A 19,013-nucleotide genomic window follows, 5' to 3' on the forward strand; every position below is an offset into this window, starting at 1 on the left:
TGCTTAAAAACACTCCTAAAAACACTCTTATTGCTTAAAAATCACACATAGGTGCATATATCTCTATAGATTTTAAAATATATATATTGTTTTGAAGAGCAGGCAACAGAACACACAAACACATCAATAAAAATTCATTTGAGATGTACTCAATCTGCTCAAAGGACCCCTCTGTCCTTCAGACACATCACATACATCTTCAGCTTCAATCTTATTGCTGCTATCTTAAAAGCTTAAAATTCCTCATGTCCTTTAAAATGAGAGAATCTTTCAAAGGAAAATTATTATTATTATAAGGACAGAGTTCTTCCACCAGGCTACAGAGATTTTGTATGTCCCAACACTGTGTTTCATCGTAGCCTCTGTGAAATCCAGGCTCCATCACTAACAGCGAACTCAAATTTCCCCCTTCTTTGCATTAAGCAATTCCCCAGACCCTTGGGAAAATCTCTGAATCCTTGGTCAGTTATGGTAGATTCAGTACATACAGTATCATTTCAGCTACGAGATACGGTTTAGTAGCTTGTGGCACTGATAGGAATGGGAGGGTGGTTGGACTAGATGATCTTGCAGGTCGTTTCCAACCTTGTGATTCTGTGATTCTGTGATTTCAACATGCGGTTTCTTTTCTTAGGGAGTGAAAAATACTTTGAAATTACTTTGAAAATCTAACTCTATACCTTGTGCTAGGAAGGCAAGAACTGAAAAACAGAGATACTGTAGTTATTCATGAAAGTGATAAAGACCAGAAAGGCTTTGTAGACAGCACTGTATTACTGAGTTTTATTCTGGTCACATAAGAAGTGTGTTTGGTGCACTGCTTAGTGTGTGTATGAAACTTTGCTTTGGTAGCTTAGCCTGAAGGGGCTCCACAGGGAGGGACCAAGAAGAATGTCCTGCCTGGAGGCAGAACACTGGAGTTACAGGAAAAAAAAGAAAAAAAAAAGAAAAAAGAAAAGGGTATGTAGTAGGGGTCTGTTGCCAGGAATACCAATTTGTCTTCAGATCTCATCAAAACCCCTATTTACACATCACTGGATTTTTACTGTGGAATGCATTGATAATTATTACAATTGTGCCAACTCATGCTCATAAAGATGCCACTACAGTAGCTTTTTTTTAATTTATTTTTTTTTTTAACATTCTCTGTTCTAATGCCATTGAATTTCAAGGCAAAATTCCCAAGGGTGTAAAAAGTAAAAGTTTAATGTGGAACTTGAAGTCAATCTTAGTGCTACATGAAAATCCAGCACTAGTTCCTAAAAAGGATGCATATGTGCATAAAAACTGGATCAATGCAAAAGAAGAGATACAAATACAGATGGGGCAGCCTTGTACATTTCTAAATCAGAGGACTGGGGCTAACGTGTGATGGGACATTAAGTAGCATCTTGCAAATTCATGTGTGCTCTTCTGAAGGTTTCAGTCATCAGGGTTCCAACACCAACAAACTCTATGAAACCCACTCTCTCACATTTCAAACTGGTTGTGTTATATCTGTACATCAGGAAGTGCATTTTAGCAGATTTTAAATTGGTAAGAAATGAAAATTTCCCCCATTTTCTTTCGAGAGAACTGATTTGCAAAATTTTATCTTTGCATTCTATGTTAGAATGCAATAATGTATAATCCAATGTTTTATGCTGCCTGGTGTAATGTAGAGGAAAATTCAGACAGAATTAGGAGAACAGAGTAGTCCTTACCTGGAAAGCAGATACGGTAGCCAGTTGAAAAACAAGGATAATCTTGCATAGCCTTGTTGTTTTACTGGCCTAAAAAGACAGCCCCAGAAGGATAGGCTTAAAAAAAAACCAAAGACTCTATTTACTATAGAGTTCAATTCAGATAGAAAGGAGTTGGGAGTCTAGGTGGTGTGGGAGAGGTGCCTGCCTGCTCTACATCTTGGGGAACCACATGACAGCCTCTTCTCGGACATGGGCAAGACACCAGGCATCCTCTGACTCCATAGTCAGGCTCAGCATCCATACTATGCCCTCATACTGTTTGCAAAGAATGCCTGATTGCATTTTCTTTAAACAAATTGATGATTCTGATTTCACTTCGTAGCTGTAGAAAGAAGCAGACAGCTTTTCTGTTTATTCAAAAAGGAGTGTGGAACTGGAGATATCTGTAAATATCAATAACAAGCCAAATAAAAGATGTTTGCTGGGGATAAAGTCTTAACTTTTTAGTGGCAAAAGAGTCTCCTCCCAATGCCAATGGTTTGAAAAAAATTCTAGGAAGTTTTACACTACGAAATATATTGACCATTCTTTTTAAACTTGCTGGGACTTTTAAAAATATTGTGGTTATTCTATCTATTCCTCAAAATTCGCATTAAAACAAATGTGATGGTTTATCAATCTAATTAAAAACATCCGTAAGTCAGTTTTTGCGTTATGTGATTTATTTAAACAACCTGCCCCTGCGTCTTCACCTTCACGTAGTTGGAGCTGCAGTGAGTAATAATCACATTAACTGTACATAGTGAAACACATAATCTTTCCATAAAATCAGCACATAGCAAACATAGTATTAGTACTCACTGCATTGTTTTCCACCACTATAGACACTGAAAGATTCAATGAAGAACTGAAAGGACCTAAGAGCATGCATCACCTTCAGATCTTCAGTGCTATTACCACAGCTGTCACATTTTCTAGTAAGGAAAAAATCTCCCATGAAAGGAGGAACACGTCACATATTTATCTGTACACAAAATCCCTTTTCAGAAGAGAATACCTGCTAGACTAGCTGACAGAGTCCACATCTGGGACGTGGACTCTGCAAATCTGAAGTATCTTATAGAAGAGCATTACATGGTTGTCAGACTTCACATTGACCAGATGGCAATCACTAAGCAGAATTTTTCCATATTGCCAAGCTTGCTAGGAATTTAGGCAGCAGCTTCCAGAGTAGCTGCAAGACTTTGCTCTATTTCTAAATGCCAGGAGCTCTAGCAGAACTCTGGAGATCTGAGTTTGCAGTAGTCATAGTCACAAATACAGCCCCACACAAGGATGCTGATTCAGAGCAACAGAATGGGAGCCTTTATATTTGCAGATGTTATGAAGACAACCTGTCCTTGTATTTGAAGTTTATGTTGGCAACCATTCTTTGTTATCTCAGTGCAATCAAAAACTGAGATGTTTGCAGTGTTCAAACTTATGACACTTCCAATATAGCTGTCGAAAACATTGTGACATTATACAGGATCTTGATTTGCACTAATCTCTCTTTATACAGATACATTTCAAACTAGACATGTTTGATATTTATAGTCTTCCTTAATCTATATAGTTACACTAGATATTCATATATATATATTCTTAGATCTATATGTACATATATGTGCCCACAACAATACAAAAAAAATCAGTCTGTATAGCTAAGTCATCCCCAGGAGGTAAAAGCAAGACACACCTCACAGCCTTTATGTTGCAGCCACCTTTGCTGAACAAGCTGTGTAGTACAACATCTAATGCTTGCTGCTTGTATGTGATGTCTGGTAGAAATCTGCGTAGCTGTTTAGCATTCACGTCCCTGTAACTTGCCTATTGGTAGGTGGCACTGAAATATGGCTGTTGTGAATAAAATCATAGAACCACAGTATCATTAAGGTTGGAAAAGAACTCTAAGAACATCAAGTCCAACCATCACCCATCCCATCATGCCCACTAGACCATGCTCCTCAGTGTCACATCTGCATGTCTCTTGTACGCCTCCATGGGTGATGAATCTACCACCTCTCTGGGAACGCCTTTCAATGCCTAACCACTCCTTCTGAGAAGAAACTTTTCCTAATATTCATCCAAAGTCACTCACAGTAGCTTCCAAAATGCCTGAAATAAATCTTAAGTACTTGCCAGTTGAGTGAGGACAGTTCAGTTTGCATCTATAACTGTCACTGCTTCTGTATTCTGGAAGATGAACGGTTCAATCTCAGTCAGTGAACAAACTGCCATTAATGGGGACTGCTATTTGAAGTTGCAGAAGAGATGCTTTTTTTCAAGGAGAGAATCAAAAGATTGAGAAAACAGAGTTAGGCTGACATTGGTTCTCCTCGAACCATACAGACTCTCAACCTCTTGAAGTCAACAGGAATCCCTGCATTATATTCAGCAGAATTTGAATACTACCCAAAGATCTGTAATGACAGCTGTCAATCCAACGGTGCTCACAGCCACTCAGCATTTGTTTATACATAGAAAACTTCAGACTGTGAACACATTAACTTTTAAACTTTTAATTCTAAAAACAACAAAGCAGATTAAAACTGAGTTAAATCTACAATGCTACTACAAATGGACATAAAGAACATAATTTCCCATTTATACTTGATAAAAAGACCTTAGATACGGCTTTTCTAAAAGCTTAAAACATGTTAACTCAGTAAAATAATACAATAAAGCCACAGAACAGTATTATGCCATGAAGGTACTGGACAAAAAAGAAGGCTGTCAAACTGGAGCAGATAGAACACACACTGAATGGAACAATATTACAGGCAGTGAACTTTCCCTTCCATGTAAAACTGGAGTATTCTTTTGGGGACAGTTCTAATTTATACATGGTAATGGAGTATGTTCCTGGTGGTGAAATGTTCTTACATCTGAGATGAATCAGAAGATTCAGTGAACGACATGCAGAGTTTCATGCAGCTCTGATGGTGCTAATATTTGAGTACATCCATTCATTAGACCTCATTTACAGAGATCTAAAGCCTGAAAATCTTTTAATTAAGAATACATCCAGGCCGTGTACTCTGGCTTTGCAAAAAGAGTAAAAGCAAGAACTTGGACATTACGTGGTTCTCCAGGATACCCAGCACCTGAAATAACTCTCAGCAAGGCTTACAACAGGGCAGTGGATTGGTGGCCATTAGGAGTGAAATGGCAGATCAGCCTATTCAAATTTATGACAGATTGTGTCTGGCAAGGTAAGGTTCTCATCATGCTTCATTTCAGACCTGAAGGATCTTCCAGTAAGTTTACTTCCGGTAGACTTGGCCAGATGATATGGAAATCTCAGTGGTGTAGATGACATAACGAACCACAAGTAGTTTGCAGCTACAGATTGGATTGCCATTTATCAGAGAAAGGTAGAAGCTCCATTCACACCAAAGTGCAGAGGCCCTGGAGATACCAGCAACTTGGATGACTATGAAGAAGTAGAAATTTGTGCATCTCTAACAGAAAAAATGTGCAAAAAATTTGCGGATTTTTAGTAGGAATAAGAGGGCAAGATGACACCAGAGCTCATGTTGGGCTCTTTGCACTCTGTTAACACGTGGGGTGGAGCGGAGACCATCATATGTCAAAACAGTTACCTAGTTACTTCATTCCACAGAGCTGACTGAGTTCTTCATTGACATCCTCCATGGGTGCAGTATGCACCAACCCTTCCAACCAGGCACAATTAAGCAAGCACTTTTTATGCAGTAATACAGAACAACAGATTGCTTTTCTACTGAACTTTGGTTTCTGTTGATCTTTGTTTCTGTGTATTGTTCATCTTTCCCCTTTAAAATGAAGTAGTTTTTTTACCCAAGAATGCTCCATTTTGTTTTGAATGAGGTATTATTTGTGTGAGTGAAATGGAAGGTGTTGCTGCTAGTGTGATTTAGACTGAAGTGAAAGGTAAATGCTGCTTCTAGACTCTGCCAGCCAATAGTTCTTGTCTGTCTCATGTCTGATGCTACAGTTTATAATAATATTTTTTCAGGAGTTCAGACTTAACCTAGCCAGCATTTTTAGTGTTTTTGAAGTTAGTATTTATTGCCATATAAATGTCTGCTAAATTAACTTAGAAGAAGGAGGAGTAAATGTTGCTACATCACTAACAGTGCTTCTTTCTCACCTCCTCCCAGTTAGTTTTGGGCAGTCCAGGTCACATTATGTCGAAACTGCTGTGACTCCTTATGCTTTCTTCCTATATCACACATCTGATTCTGTTGCACGGTTGACCAGATCAGCTAGACTGACTAAACTCTTCAAAAATAAATTAGTTCTGGAGGGTACTAAATAGAACTTGATAAAGTACAAGCATGGTTACCATACGTATGTTTTGTCTTTAAAGAAAGTCAACACCAGCACTGCTTACAGAAACATGTTCATCAACAGACTACTCCACTTGTAGTGATGCATCTCACTTTACAGGAAATGCTTGTTCAGGAACAACCTTTTCTACACTACACAGTGACTCAGAAGCCTTTCTGATTTCACTCACACATCTAGCCAGTAGCAGAAGGCTCACAGCTGTTTTAGTCAAAGCAACTCCATAAATTGCTTTGTTAACATAGTTAGCATTAGTTAACTAGTAAGTTAATGTTAGTTGCAAAAGCTAATGTTAAGAGGAGGTTTTCAGAGAGATCTCAGAGCAGCCAAAAACAAGAGTTGTAATGGACTCTCTTCCGTTCAACAGCTTGCAATGATTTCTATTTCTCTCCTAAGATTTCAGATCTCTGTAGTAAAATGGAAGGTATCACTGAGTGTTGAGTCTATGCAACACCCCCAAGCTCCTTCCTACTCTTCTTTCTGTGCTCCAGGCAATTAGAGAATGAAGCAAGAACCCAGATTCCCATTTGGACTTGTATCCACTACGCTTGCATGGCTTCATTCCTTCTTTCACTGGGCCCTGTCTTCTGACACAATCCATGTTTCTTTTCTCCTTTTGTACCACAAGACCAATGACATCCACAAGGTTTATCATACTATTCAATAGCAACACTACATTGTCTTTTTCTTTCCTATGGGGGCAGCTACAGGCTGGACTGTCCAGCCACCAGGTTGTGAAGTTAAGTATCAACTCCTGTAAAGCAAAGGAAACGACAGAGACTTGGAGATACAGGTGCTATAAAACAAAATATCAAAGAAAGAAGAATTAACCCTCCCAGCAACTGTCTGGAAAAAAGGGTGAGCTGAAGAATGCAGCCTTTTCTGGTTTGAACTCTGGAGTGCCAGAGAAGGAGGGGGTGGCAAACTGCACAGTCTCTAAGAGTATACCTGCTCCTGGAGGCACGGCCAGAAGCACCACTGAGGGGAGAGAGAGAGAGGAAGAGTGGATCGGGGCTCCCCTGCTCTGCACACTCAGGTTCAGGCTGTGACCTGGCAATTCCACTACACTCCATCCCTTCATACGAACCAGTGACTGAGCAGACAGGGGATGTGCTCCTGCAGTTTTAGTGGTTCAAAATACAATGTACATCACAACACACGTACAATACCTGCCACAATGCAGAATGTTAAGGCATTGAAAGCAATTATTGGCAGTCTTTTTTTGTGGTTCTGTTGGGCCAGTACTTGATGTTCCTTCTTGAGGCATACCTTCTTCAAGGATCTGTCCAAGTTCACATTTGCCAGTTACCAGAAGTTCAGCAGTCCACCACAGGGTGTCACGATGTTTCCTCGTGGATACTGGAGCATGCTGGAGTGAAGTTGTAGCAGCTGGCTGTGCTGTGAATTTACAGCCTCAAGGGGAGTAATACAGATGTTCAAGAGGTACAAGGAGGGGTAGGTATCCACTCCACAGTAGGATACAGGACATATTTCAATCTTGAGTCAACACCTCTGCCTGTATCAGGGCATGTCCTGAACTTCAGTACCACACACTTTGGCCTGATATCTGTGGCTAGATCACTATATCAGGTACCAAAGGAGGCAGGGGAGGGTGTTCTAATTTGCCCGTGGACATGATTAATGTCTGCTTCGCAATGAAAATCGGGGTGTCAACTACTACCTCTGCTGGCCATGTATCAACCACTGGAAGATTTACTGATTCCCTAACCTCTACCAATCTCCCCCAAGGTGCAAGGAAACCACAACATTTTTGATCCTACTTGCACCTTCCAAGGCCATTTTACCTTGTGTTTCCTGGGCTCTAGGTCCTCAGGGGCAGGGAGCAGAAAATTATTCATGGCGCCAATTTGTGGCTTGAGTGAGCTGTCCTTTTGTGCAATTTGTATCCTAAGCAGGGAGGCTCAAGTTGTCTGCAATATTCTTAAAGCGCTGGGTCTGCCATCACTGGTCTCTCATTCAAGTCCCACAGAGTTTCATAAAGACTCTTGGTTCACCCCTGAATCTGCCTTCAGAGCAGCCTTCAGGATTCTAATGTATCTTCCTATTTGGCCTGCTCCTTTTAGATTTTAGGGCAGGTGAAACTGCCATTTGATGTTGTTGTCTTTGGCCCATTTCTGCACAGATGCACCCATGAAGTGTGTACCCTGGTCACTCTCAATGACCTCAGGAGTCCCCTGTAATATCATCAACCTAGTTAGAGCTTTAATGGTATAGGCTTGGTTTGCCCTTGCTACAGGATAGGCTTGCACCAATCCACTTGCTGTATGAACAGAGGTTAGGGCATATTTAGCCCCCTCAAATTGAGGAAGGGGATCTATATAATCTATCTGCCATTGCTATAATGGGTTGTGTCCTCTAGCAAGATGGACTGTTGTACTTTATTGTGTGCTAATACGAAATTCAAAAAGAAGACAAAGGAATCTTCTAAGTTGTGGGAAAAAAAAAAAAACAACAAACAACACTGTGAAATCAATTTAAAATTCATATTTAAAAATTGTAACTGCTTCCATGTTGAGGTCTCAAGTGGTAAAAGCAGTTCTACAAGTGTTGCTCACTGAAATTTGGGTCCCATTCAAGTGACAATATTCCCATAGACTTTTGAGACAGAATTTTGCTCAACATGTTTTACTTTTTTTTTTTTTTTTTTTTTGTGGATTTTAGAAGGATTTGGGATTCTATTTCTACTAGATAGGAGTCTTTGAAAAATCTAATGTTATTGCTGTGTTTACTACCCCTTGAAGCTGAAGAAGGAACTAATGTCAATCTCTTATTACTATCATAGACCGCACATGCAGCATCAAGAGTACGCTAACTGCATGGCAACGTGGACAATTAGACAGCTGCTTATTTAAGCTACATACATTTACACCAGAAAAATCACTTCTACATGAATGTTTTGTAAACAATACTCAGGATCAGTAAGAGAATGGAGGGTAAAGAAGCAGAAGAACAGCAGCCTATGCCAGTGCTACAACTTCCCTGGGCAGCCAGTGCCAGTGCTACCTCATCCTCACTGTGAATAAGTTGCTTTGCATGCTGGTAGATAACTTCCCCACTTTATGACTATTTCCCCTTGTCCTGTCCCCACAGACTGCTGAAAAGAGGTTTGCCATGTCTCGTCGACTCCTCCCACACTTAAGAAACATACAAACATTAATGAGATCCCCTCTGAGTCCTCTTTTGTAACGGCTGAGCAGACCCAGCTCGCTCAGCCTCTCCCCAGAGGAGAGATGCATCAGGCCTTTGGTGGGGGACAGAGCGCTCGCCTCCTCTGCTGCAGCCAGGAGATATGGAGACCCAGCAGCTCTAACACTGCCGCGCCGCCTCACGAGCCCTGCCCAGCACCGCCTGGCATCCCACCTGTCCCACGCCGCACCGCCAAGGAGGGCAACGAGATCAAGAGCATGAAAGTGTCCTAGCCAAAGCCAAAAACAACTGTTTAAGAAAATGGGAAAGCTCCCCTCAGAATACTGCTGCTCTAGATGAGTTTGAGAGACAAAAAACTCTTGGAACGGGATCATTCAGGAGAGTTAAATTGTGAAGCATAAAGCCAGAAAACAGTATTATGCCATAAAGATACTGGACAAACAAAAGGCTGTCAGACTGAAGCAGACAGAATACACACTGAATGGAAGAATATTACAGGCAGTGAACTTTCCCTTTCTTGTAAAACTAGAGTACTCTTTTAGGGATGGTTCAAATTTATACACGGTGTAGAATAGAATGTTGTTTCTGCATTAGATATTGAAAAAGGGGAATTGATCTGAAGAAGTAGAGCACAATGTATTTGTATTTTGCAACCTGCCCTTAGAAATAGCTGATGTGAAAAGGTAGACATACCATATATGTCTATTTTAGAAGTACAGTTGCTGAGTTATGTGATTAATTCTTGCTTGCAAAACTGCAATAGTTTTTTAAATGTTCCAAAAGGTATAGGTATAGTATTATGGACTAGAAAGGTTATTGTAGGACTATTCTGTTTGCATAAGGGATCCTCAGCAAAAGAAAAACAGACTTAAACATCAAAGAAGCCAGGTCCTCCATAAAAGGCTGGAATGCCTTGCTCTATGGGTAGGTTGGGATTCAACAGGCAGGCACGAAGATACTCCCATCTATCCTCCTTCCAAGCTTATCTCTATGCAAGGATGAGCAGATGTCCAGAAGCGATGACTGAGTGTTGAATGAGCAAATGTGAGAAGTTAACTAACCAGCGATATATGCTTAGCTAGCAAAAATTGATGTTTATCCAATATCTGCACGTTTAATTGAGCATCAGGAAGATTGTGAACCTGAAGTACTCAGCCAATGAGGAACCAGGGGAGAAAGAGATAAGCATTGAGTAATAGGGCGTAAAAGATTTAATGCTGTTTTCTGTGCAATCCTGCTTGCTCCCGCCATTGCAATTGCAATAAGGCAATAAAATCTGCTTTATCAGAGATACTGTCCTGATAAACTGCCTGGATATTTCCAACAATGGTAATGGAGTATGTTCCTGGTGGTGAAATGTTCTTACATCTGAGACGAATCAGAAGATTCAGTGAACTACATGCAGAGTTTCATGCAGCTCCGATGGTGCTAATATTTGAGTACCTCCATTCATTAGACCTCATTTACAGAGATCTAAAGCCTGAAAATCTTTTAATTAAGAATACATCCAGGCTGTGTACTCTGGCTTTGCAAAAAGAGTAAAAGCAAGAACTTGGACATTATGTGGTTCTCCAGGATACCTGGCACCTGAAATAACTCTCAGCAAGGCTTACAACAGGGCAGTGGATTGGTGGCCATTAGGAATGTTGGTCTATGAAATGGCAGATGAACTCAGAAGCACCACAGAGGGAGATAAAGGAAGGGTGCATTGGACACTCTGGGCACAGCAGTGTTCATGTACTGGTTCAGGCTGTGACCTGGCAATTCCACTTCACTTCCCAAGATGAGTTTTTGATTTTTTTGTATCTTTCTTGCCCCTAATGGAACAGTGGTAACAGAAACATCCACAAGGCCAAAAGACATTCTATTTTCTTACTTTCTGAATCAGAAGAATCAACTAACAGACTGAGAACAGACTGGATATTGGAGTCAGTGAGTGGCTAGTAAGCAGGACTTGAGACAGCATCACTCTGAAGGACACCTGGTATCAAACTAAATGAAGTTCTGTTGGGATCTTGAAGAGTCACAGATGGGTTGGGGACTGTCTTGTGAGTGGCAGACGCTTTCTTACCTTCCAGCCAATAAGTTATCATGTCTCCTTTTCCCTGAGAAAGAAAATGAGTCATGAGGTTCTAATACTACTCATCACTTGTGTAATCATCTTTTAATTACACCTCAGATTATGTCCCAAAAGGAGACTGATATGTCTGTCACACATTTTATATATAGGAAGACAGGCACAAAATCTTGCCTTAAAAAATAGTGTGCTAGTGGCAGCAGCATAGTTTAAACAATTCTTTGAAGTTCCCTCCAAAGCTACATCCAGAAATGGAACCACAGAATCACAGAATCATAATACAATAAATATATACCAGTATAATTTATATAGTAAATATATACTAGAAATATACTGTTGTGTTACAGTTGGTAATGTTGAAATGTTGGTATTTATGATGTTCCTTAATGAATTCTTTTATTGCAAGAAGTTTTGTCAGAATTGCTTGTCAAGTACTACTTCCAAGCTGGGTGTAGCCCTTCACTCTCTGAGTTAGCAGGCTTATCCTGATTAAATGCCTGAGATACCTCTCCTGGGGGGCAGGAAACAGACTAATCCATGGAGTTCAACAGAGGACTGCATGGGTTAGAATTCCAGAACTCCAGACTACCTTCACACTCTCCTCTCTGAAAAGCTGAATGTAAATGTTGCATACACACCTTGACTTGTAAGTTCCCACGACATATTAACACATAGTCTCCAATCTGCTCCAACAGCTGGTATGTACTTGGACTGCACTGTATTTTAAGAGCTGGAAAAAGAGACAATTGTCATATTGTTACAATGATTTAACCATTCAGGACAGAAAGATATCTTCTGTGTACCAAAGACTTCTAGACTTATTCATGAACATTCCCTTATTGTTTGCATGTTTTTGCAGTCATTCCATTGTTGTTTGAAGTGCTCACACACACATGCTGCAATACCCTGGCCTCTTTGTGAGGGCATCTCAGGACAAATAAATGGCTGTCAACAAACACTACTCCTCACATCCTGCATCTGATATTATTTTTCTACTCCTCATAGCTTCCTGGCTGAAATTACAGGCAAGGAGCCCTTTTGCCTAGTAAAGAAAACCGTGAATGCATAGTTCTACCTCATGGTTTATAAAGAGCCAGTGTCTTCTTTACACAAAGTGTTTACAGCAAAGTATAAACATAAAAGATACTTTTATCCTTGCTCTGCTTCCAAGCCTGTAAATAAAAACAGGAGGAAGGGATAGTATTATCATAATTCCACTTTGGTTTTTCTTTTCTGTTCGTTGGTTGCTTTTTACTTAGATGTCTTTTTGCTGAAAGACTCAAGATAACTCCATTTAGATTAGTAATACATGTTTCAATATACCCAGATACACAGATCTGAAACATTCTTTCCAGCAGATATTTAATACTTCAATAGTTTGTCCTCGTTTGGAACAAATCACACAGCACTCAGATTCCAACTGAGAGAAATTATAATTTACATTGCTAGTAATGTTTATTAGCTCATCTGTTTTACAGTGATCATCTGGGGGTTAAAACATGGTGACATATTTTGAGATCCTCAGATGTGTGACCAGAGAAAGAGGGGGAAAAGGAAATTCGTAAAATATAAGAATCTCTGACTCTATTTAATTTTTATGTGATTATGAGCCATAGGGAAGACAGATAAGCATGCAGACTAAAAGATAAAGTATCAAGAATGATGGAAGCAGATTTTGAAATCATCACTTTTAAAACCATTCCAATGACACCAGATCATACAGGGAGCCTGAAAGGAGCAGGAGAGAAATTACCTGGAAAAATGACAGGAGGGGAAAAAGTTAGATGTGTTCAACTCAGGATAGAATTTGTTTTGGAAAAAGGTTTGTAATGGCGAGAAGGAATGGATCCTGCTTGATTTCTCAAATACCTAGGCTAAAGCAAAGCCATCCATTAGTGCCACTCCTCTGCCTTCCTGTGTTGTTTTTAGTGGATCATTTTTTATCCTGAAACTTAAAAACACCTTGGATTCTGCCTAATTCAAGTCATTTCAGAAGGCATTGCAGTGTAAGCCATAAAACTATTTGGCTTCACTGCATGAATGAAAGAAACAAAAACAACCTATCAAGAATGAATGTTATTGAATCATTCCCTCATTTTTTAATTTAATTTAATTTAATTTAATTTAATTTCATTTCATTTCATTTCATTTCATTTCATTTTTTCCAGTTCTTGTAGTTCAGGCTAACATATTTCAAAAGCTGAGATTCAGATACTCATACTGGCTAAATATAAAGCTTGTTAACTAAACATGGAGCCCTGGTATCCCCTGGGAAGAAGTGAAATCGAAGTTAGCTCCACAGTTTATTCTACAGAGATTTTGCTCTCACCTCTTTGCTGAGATATATAACCTTCTGTACTGGCTAAAGACAGACACAGCTCCCATGGTGTCTTGCTATCTCCTGTGTTCTCCATTAGAAGAAAGTTACTAGTAAAAAAATACATAAAGTATTTTTCCTGTAAATTCAGCTGGGTTCCAGGTAAGAAACAAAACAGTGAACATACCCACATACCTTTTTCTGATCTTCTCTAAAGTCTGTTTCTTGTGTACTTTTTTTTATTGTTGAGAACTTCAAAGCCATGAAAATGCCCCTTTAAGATTTGAGGAATTGAGGGGATGCTGTTACAAAGGTTTTAGGGAATAGCACTGGCAAATTTCCCCATGGGCTATGAATCCAGAAATCAACACCTTTCTTACAGAAATTGCAGTAATTTAAACAGGACAGGACTCAAAGTTACAAAGCATAACATTTGTTCAATACTCATTAAGGGATGGTCAAAACTGCACCTGCATTTTGCACCTCATTACCTTCACTGGTAGATTCCATCCTGGAAGCTGTGTTCACAGTATCTCCAAATAAACAATACCGTGGCATCTTGGTTCCAACAACTCCAGCTACAACTGCCCCTGTTAAAGAAATGGAGAAAAAAGATATTTTGTGTTTTTAAATCATATATTTAGCCATATAACCTCCTAGCCATTTCCTACATTATCTTATTTCTCATTCATTGATAAGTAAGGACTAAGTGTCAGTACTGCCTCATATAAGTCATATATCAGGTTTACAGATGACTTCCAGACACCATGGAAGAATGTGAAAAAGGGAATGGTGAGGGAAGTGAGGTTGAGATAAAGGTACAATGCATGAGTTAAAGCACCTGCAGAAACTGGATTTCAGCACCATAAAATACTATTTTTAGGGATAAGGAGATAGGAATCCTTCCAGTAGGAGCTACACATACAACACCCTCAAGTCATGTGGAAAACTGGGAGTAGGAAATAACCTGATCCTGCTAAAGGCAGAAAATGTCTGTGTCCATCAAATATTAGTTTTGATTTCTTCATGTCAGCCCCAGGGGATTTATATAAAATTTGATCTCTTGCTGAGACAATAGAAGCTGCTCAACTTGCAGACACTGGACTACATAGCGCATACCCAACTCTATCAGGAAGGAGTTGCAGGCACATATTAGTTTAGATCAGGCAGATGAGAGTCTGAGAATGAAGGCTAGATTGAAGACCCAAAAGCAACACTGTTTTGAGAGAACTGAAAAGGAGAGCCACATTTATGTACCCAGTGAACCCAGTAATGTATACTGTTGAGATGACCTCTGTGAAGTGCTCCATCCCATGCTGTACATTATTTTCATTGGAGAGGAAACACGTCCAAGGAGACCTTTGATAAACCAGAAATGAGTTCTTTTGTAGCTCTCTCAACATACCTGAATGTATTCCCGCTCTTATCTCCAGAAGGGTGTTGGGCTTGTGTGGGATCTTAAAAGTCTTGCAGACATTCACAAGGTCTAAAGCCATGCTTGCAATCTCACCAGCGTGAAGGATCCCATTCTCTTTGGGTACTCCGGACACTACCATATCTTAACATAACAATGCAACTATGTTAACCTGTGACATTATACACACACTTATCAAAGTGCCAACGTAACACAAAAGAAGCCCTATTCCGTTCTATACTGAGGCACAGCTGTGTCTACTAAGCAGATAGAGTCATCCATTGAAAAAATTCTGGATTTCATTCTTAGTTTTCCTACACTTCCTTCCTCCCCCCTCCCTCTCTTGAGGATCTCTGAAAAGAGGACCTCTTGGTGCATTTCTTCAACAATTCCATGCTCTACAAAGCCGACACCATACCACAGAAAAAGAAGTGTTGGCGTTTGTGGGTTCTTTGTTTGTTTGTTTCTGTTTTGTTTTTTTACTTTCCCACTATCTAAAGAATTCCTGATTGCCTTATCCCAAGCTTTTGCTAGATTCTTCTGGGTTTTGGATGTAAATCAGCTTTAATAGTGGTTAGTTGCTAGCAGGCTTCCATGAGGGCAAATACAATCTTTTCCTAAAAATCCAAAAGAAGATGCAGCTAAGAAGATAGAGCTTAAGGGGAGAGAAGGCTATCAGAGTCTTTGGGGGAAAAATAAAACCAAAAACCACATATTATAGCTTAGGAAATGGCATTTATGTTCCCATGCAGAAGGTACATTTTTCAGTTTTGTTCACATGAAACAAAAATTGCCAACTGTGATTACTCAGTTTCCAAGATTTCAGTTCAGACTTTGCAAGTCACAGGAACCAAATAAAGAACTTTTGCTGCACCCCAATGTTCTATCCACAACATTCACCAGCTATAGAAATGATGAAATACATGCAATGGAGGTGTTCCAAAAGTTTGCTGGGGCTGTGCTAGGACTTTTTGCCTATTTGTTTTGTGTGTCTTCCCAGTAGTAAAAAGTTTTTCTAAATCTCCTTCACCTGCCCTTCCTTGTCATCAGTCTCTGTCTTGATGTCCCAACATTTTCCACAGTTCAAGGAACTTACAGGCATCTCCTATTGTCTCCACCTTATAGACATCATAGTTATCTATGATTTCATCAAAAGTGGTATAAAGCTTGTTCAAGAGATCTACCACTTGGTAAGGTGTGCTGCTGCTGGATAGCTGAGTGAAGCCAACAATGTCACTGTTAAAACACAAAAAAAAGAACATACGTACTGTCTTAACCATAGCAGTCAGGTAATTTTAGACATTCAGACTTCACTTTTTTCACTTGTCTTCGGCTGGTGATCTTACAGAATAGTTATATCTTAAAATGTTTACTTAAACTAAAAAACACCCTTCCCATTTGAAGGGACTGACTAACCTAAGTCTTTCTGCTTACTAATGGAATAAAATGTTGGCTTTTTTTACAACTAGACTTTAATCTGTCAATCTAATTAGTCTCTAATTTTAGTTTATGTAAAAATGAAAAAAAAAACCCGTAGTATCTATCCATTTTATTACAAGAGCAAATTTGATTTACATGATGCTACAAGCACACATAATGACACCAAGTGTCAAAAACTGTAAAGATCTGCTGACTCTAAGGATGGATGTGTTTCCTTTACATAGCTAAACCTGGAAACTGTATTTAGGCTTGTCCTGTGAAATGGATATGAGTGTGTGTAACACCTACAGTGATGTGCTGCTGTGTGTTAGAGCTCTGCAGTACTCATTCTTCTTCTAAATAATTCTAATGAAAAAACTGAAACATGGAATCATAGAATATCCAGAGTTGGAAGGGACCCCCAAGGACCATGGGGCCCAACTTCCAGATCCACACAGCACTACACAAACCCAAACCCTGTGTGTGAGAGCGATGCCCAAATGCTCCCTGAGCTCTGGCAGCTCAGGGCCATGCCTGCAGCCCTGGGGAGCTGTGCCATGCCCACCATACTCTGGGGCACAGCCTTAGAATCTGACAATTTTGATAGACACTTATTTGCAGTCAAATGTTGCCACCTGATACAAGCAGTGGTAGTTTAAATATAAATTTGATACTCAGCTAGAAGCTTCACCTACGGTAGGAGCCTAGATGCTGCTAGAGAAGGAGTCAGTTCTATTCCTATTGTTCACTTTTATTTACCTGAAAAAGATGGTGGCACTTAAGTAACTTTGAGCTTGTGCACGTTTTCCTTGCCTGAGATCATCTGCTACTTGCTTTGGCAACATACCTGTTATAGAAGTTAAAACATTTTTAATATTTTGACATAGATAAAAGAACACAGTAATAATAATACGTTTGTTTAAAGATGTAAGAGCAGTGTCTGTAAAGGTGAAACATTCTGAAGGTGAAAGCAGTCTTAAGCATCAAAATCTGTTCTGCAGATAATGTCAGAATTCACAGTAAATCTCACTGGTAGCAAGTTCAGATTTTTCAGATGACTCATATTTTTTAGCTTTAAGAAACCAGTATCTATACATTCCAAGAAATGTCAGATTCTAATAGGGTGACTTGGGATATCACTAAGTCATTTTGACAACTTTTTGTTAGTGTTTTCCTCCTGTGTTGGTTTACTATCTCTTTGGTTTTCTTTATCGTCTTTATTTCTACCGTCTTGTATTTTTTACAGCCTCTTCCTTTTTCTCTCCTAGGAGTTATGACTATTTCATCATCCCTCTACTTTGAGGTATTCCCGAAGACATGATGCTAGCAAAAGTAACCTCAGTCCAAAAGCAATTCCCCAGTACTCATAACTATATAGAAAAACAGCCAAACAAGGTCAAAACAAACCAGAGCCACTAGAGTATCCAGTGTCCAGAGTATCCAGTCAAAGCTCTGAGATTAGAGCGCTGACTTTTAGGAGGGGTATATAAAAAGTAGCTAAATGTCTTTAAACTTAGCAAGGAACATGTGCATAAATTCGTTGACAACTAAACTTATTACAGGATCTTTCTGTTGGTAATTAGCTAACTTCAAACTATTTTGAGAATATCCAGCTTTTTTGTCCTACTTATAACTTACTGTACAACAGACGATCGGTCTTCTGTTTTTCATGCATTAAGTCTTGGGTTCTCTCAGAAACCAGTATCTCCAGGTGTTTGCTGTATTTCTCCATCTAAGTAACACAGAAAATTGAATGAAATAATCTATTTATTGAAACAGGTTCTAGTTGGGCAGGATCTAAGCATTTGAGTTATCATGCTTTGAAAATATTCAGATGAGTAAAGCCCCAGGTTTGAGATAGGTTGTTGATTTTCTTACAGAATGCAAAGACCAGCTTTCTCCTAAGGTAAATTCACAATTCTATATTGAAGATCATTTCATACACCAAGGACAGAAGCAAGTCCCAGTATTTTCAAGGCCTGTATGAACAGTAGTGGTTAAATCCAAAGCAGAGACCAAGTTTCCAGTGTTTATTAAAATATGTTACCAAGACTGAAGAGGTATGTAAGTCTCTTTTTTTGTCAAAAATTCATACTGCTGTTTCATAAGCTTTCCAGCTATGCTATGTTTTTTTTTGCGCCCTTGCTCTGTAGGAGGCAATAAGATGTGAAGTCAGGATTCTCTTCTGTCTGCTGATGGGCTTAAGACACACTGCTCAAAATATGTGTGTAAACAGATTTGTATCATGCTGGGTTTCCACAGCCCCAGCACTGTAAAATCACCACCTAGCCATAGGGGAGGGGGAAAAAAAAGCAGTACTTGACTGACAAAAACAAAGTGTTCAGCTGTAGAGCAGCTGAGAAAGTTAAGAACAACTGACAGGAAGAGGATGAGAACAAAAGGTCTCAAGGAGAACTGCAGCTTTGTTTTTGTAACTCAGGTTACATTTAATCTGCCAGAAGTGAACAATTGACTCAAAGTATTCCCATTAAACACGAAATATGAGATTAAACAAAAAATAAAATAAAATAAAATAAAATAAAATAAAATAAAATAAAATAA

At 39.3% G+C, this 19,013-nt stretch overlaps 1 protein-coding gene and 2 pseudogenes across 1 annotated transcript in view; 2 read left to right on the forward strand and 1 right to left on the reverse strand.

The window, feature by feature from the left end:
* Window positions 1-1,934: 1,934 nt before the first annotated feature.
* Window positions 1,935-5,227, forward strand: LOC122181308 (annotated as a pseudogene).
* A 4,080-nt stretch (window positions 5,228-9,307) lies between these two features.
* LOC122181316 lies at window positions 9,308-11,011 on the forward strand (annotated as a pseudogene).
* Window positions 11,012-11,164: 153 nt separating this feature from the next.
* The window catches only part of LOC122181323 (atrial natriuretic peptide receptor 1-like), a 33,788-nt gene continuing 25,939 nt past the window's right edge, over window positions 11,165-19,013 (reverse strand). The window contains 7 exon segments of the mRNA XM_042873756.1: window positions 11,165-11,329; window positions 11,940-12,031; window positions 14,110-14,208; window positions 15,024-15,176; window positions 16,129-16,268; window positions 17,211-17,298; window positions 18,090-18,183. Coding sequence (XP_042729690.1) covers window positions 11,165-11,329; window positions 11,940-12,031; window positions 14,110-14,208; window positions 15,024-15,176; window positions 16,129-16,268; window positions 17,211-17,298; window positions 18,090-18,183 — 831 coding nt within the window.

The sequence above is a fragment of the Lagopus leucura genome, unplaced genomic scaffold, assembly GCF_019238085.1.
Source record: "Lagopus leucura isolate 7727_CA_CO unplaced genomic scaffold, USGS_WTPT01 Super-Scaffold_54, whole genome shotgun sequence".
In the NCBI taxonomy this organism is placed as follows: Eukaryota; Metazoa; Chordata; class Aves; order Galliformes; family Phasianidae; genus Lagopus; species Lagopus leucura.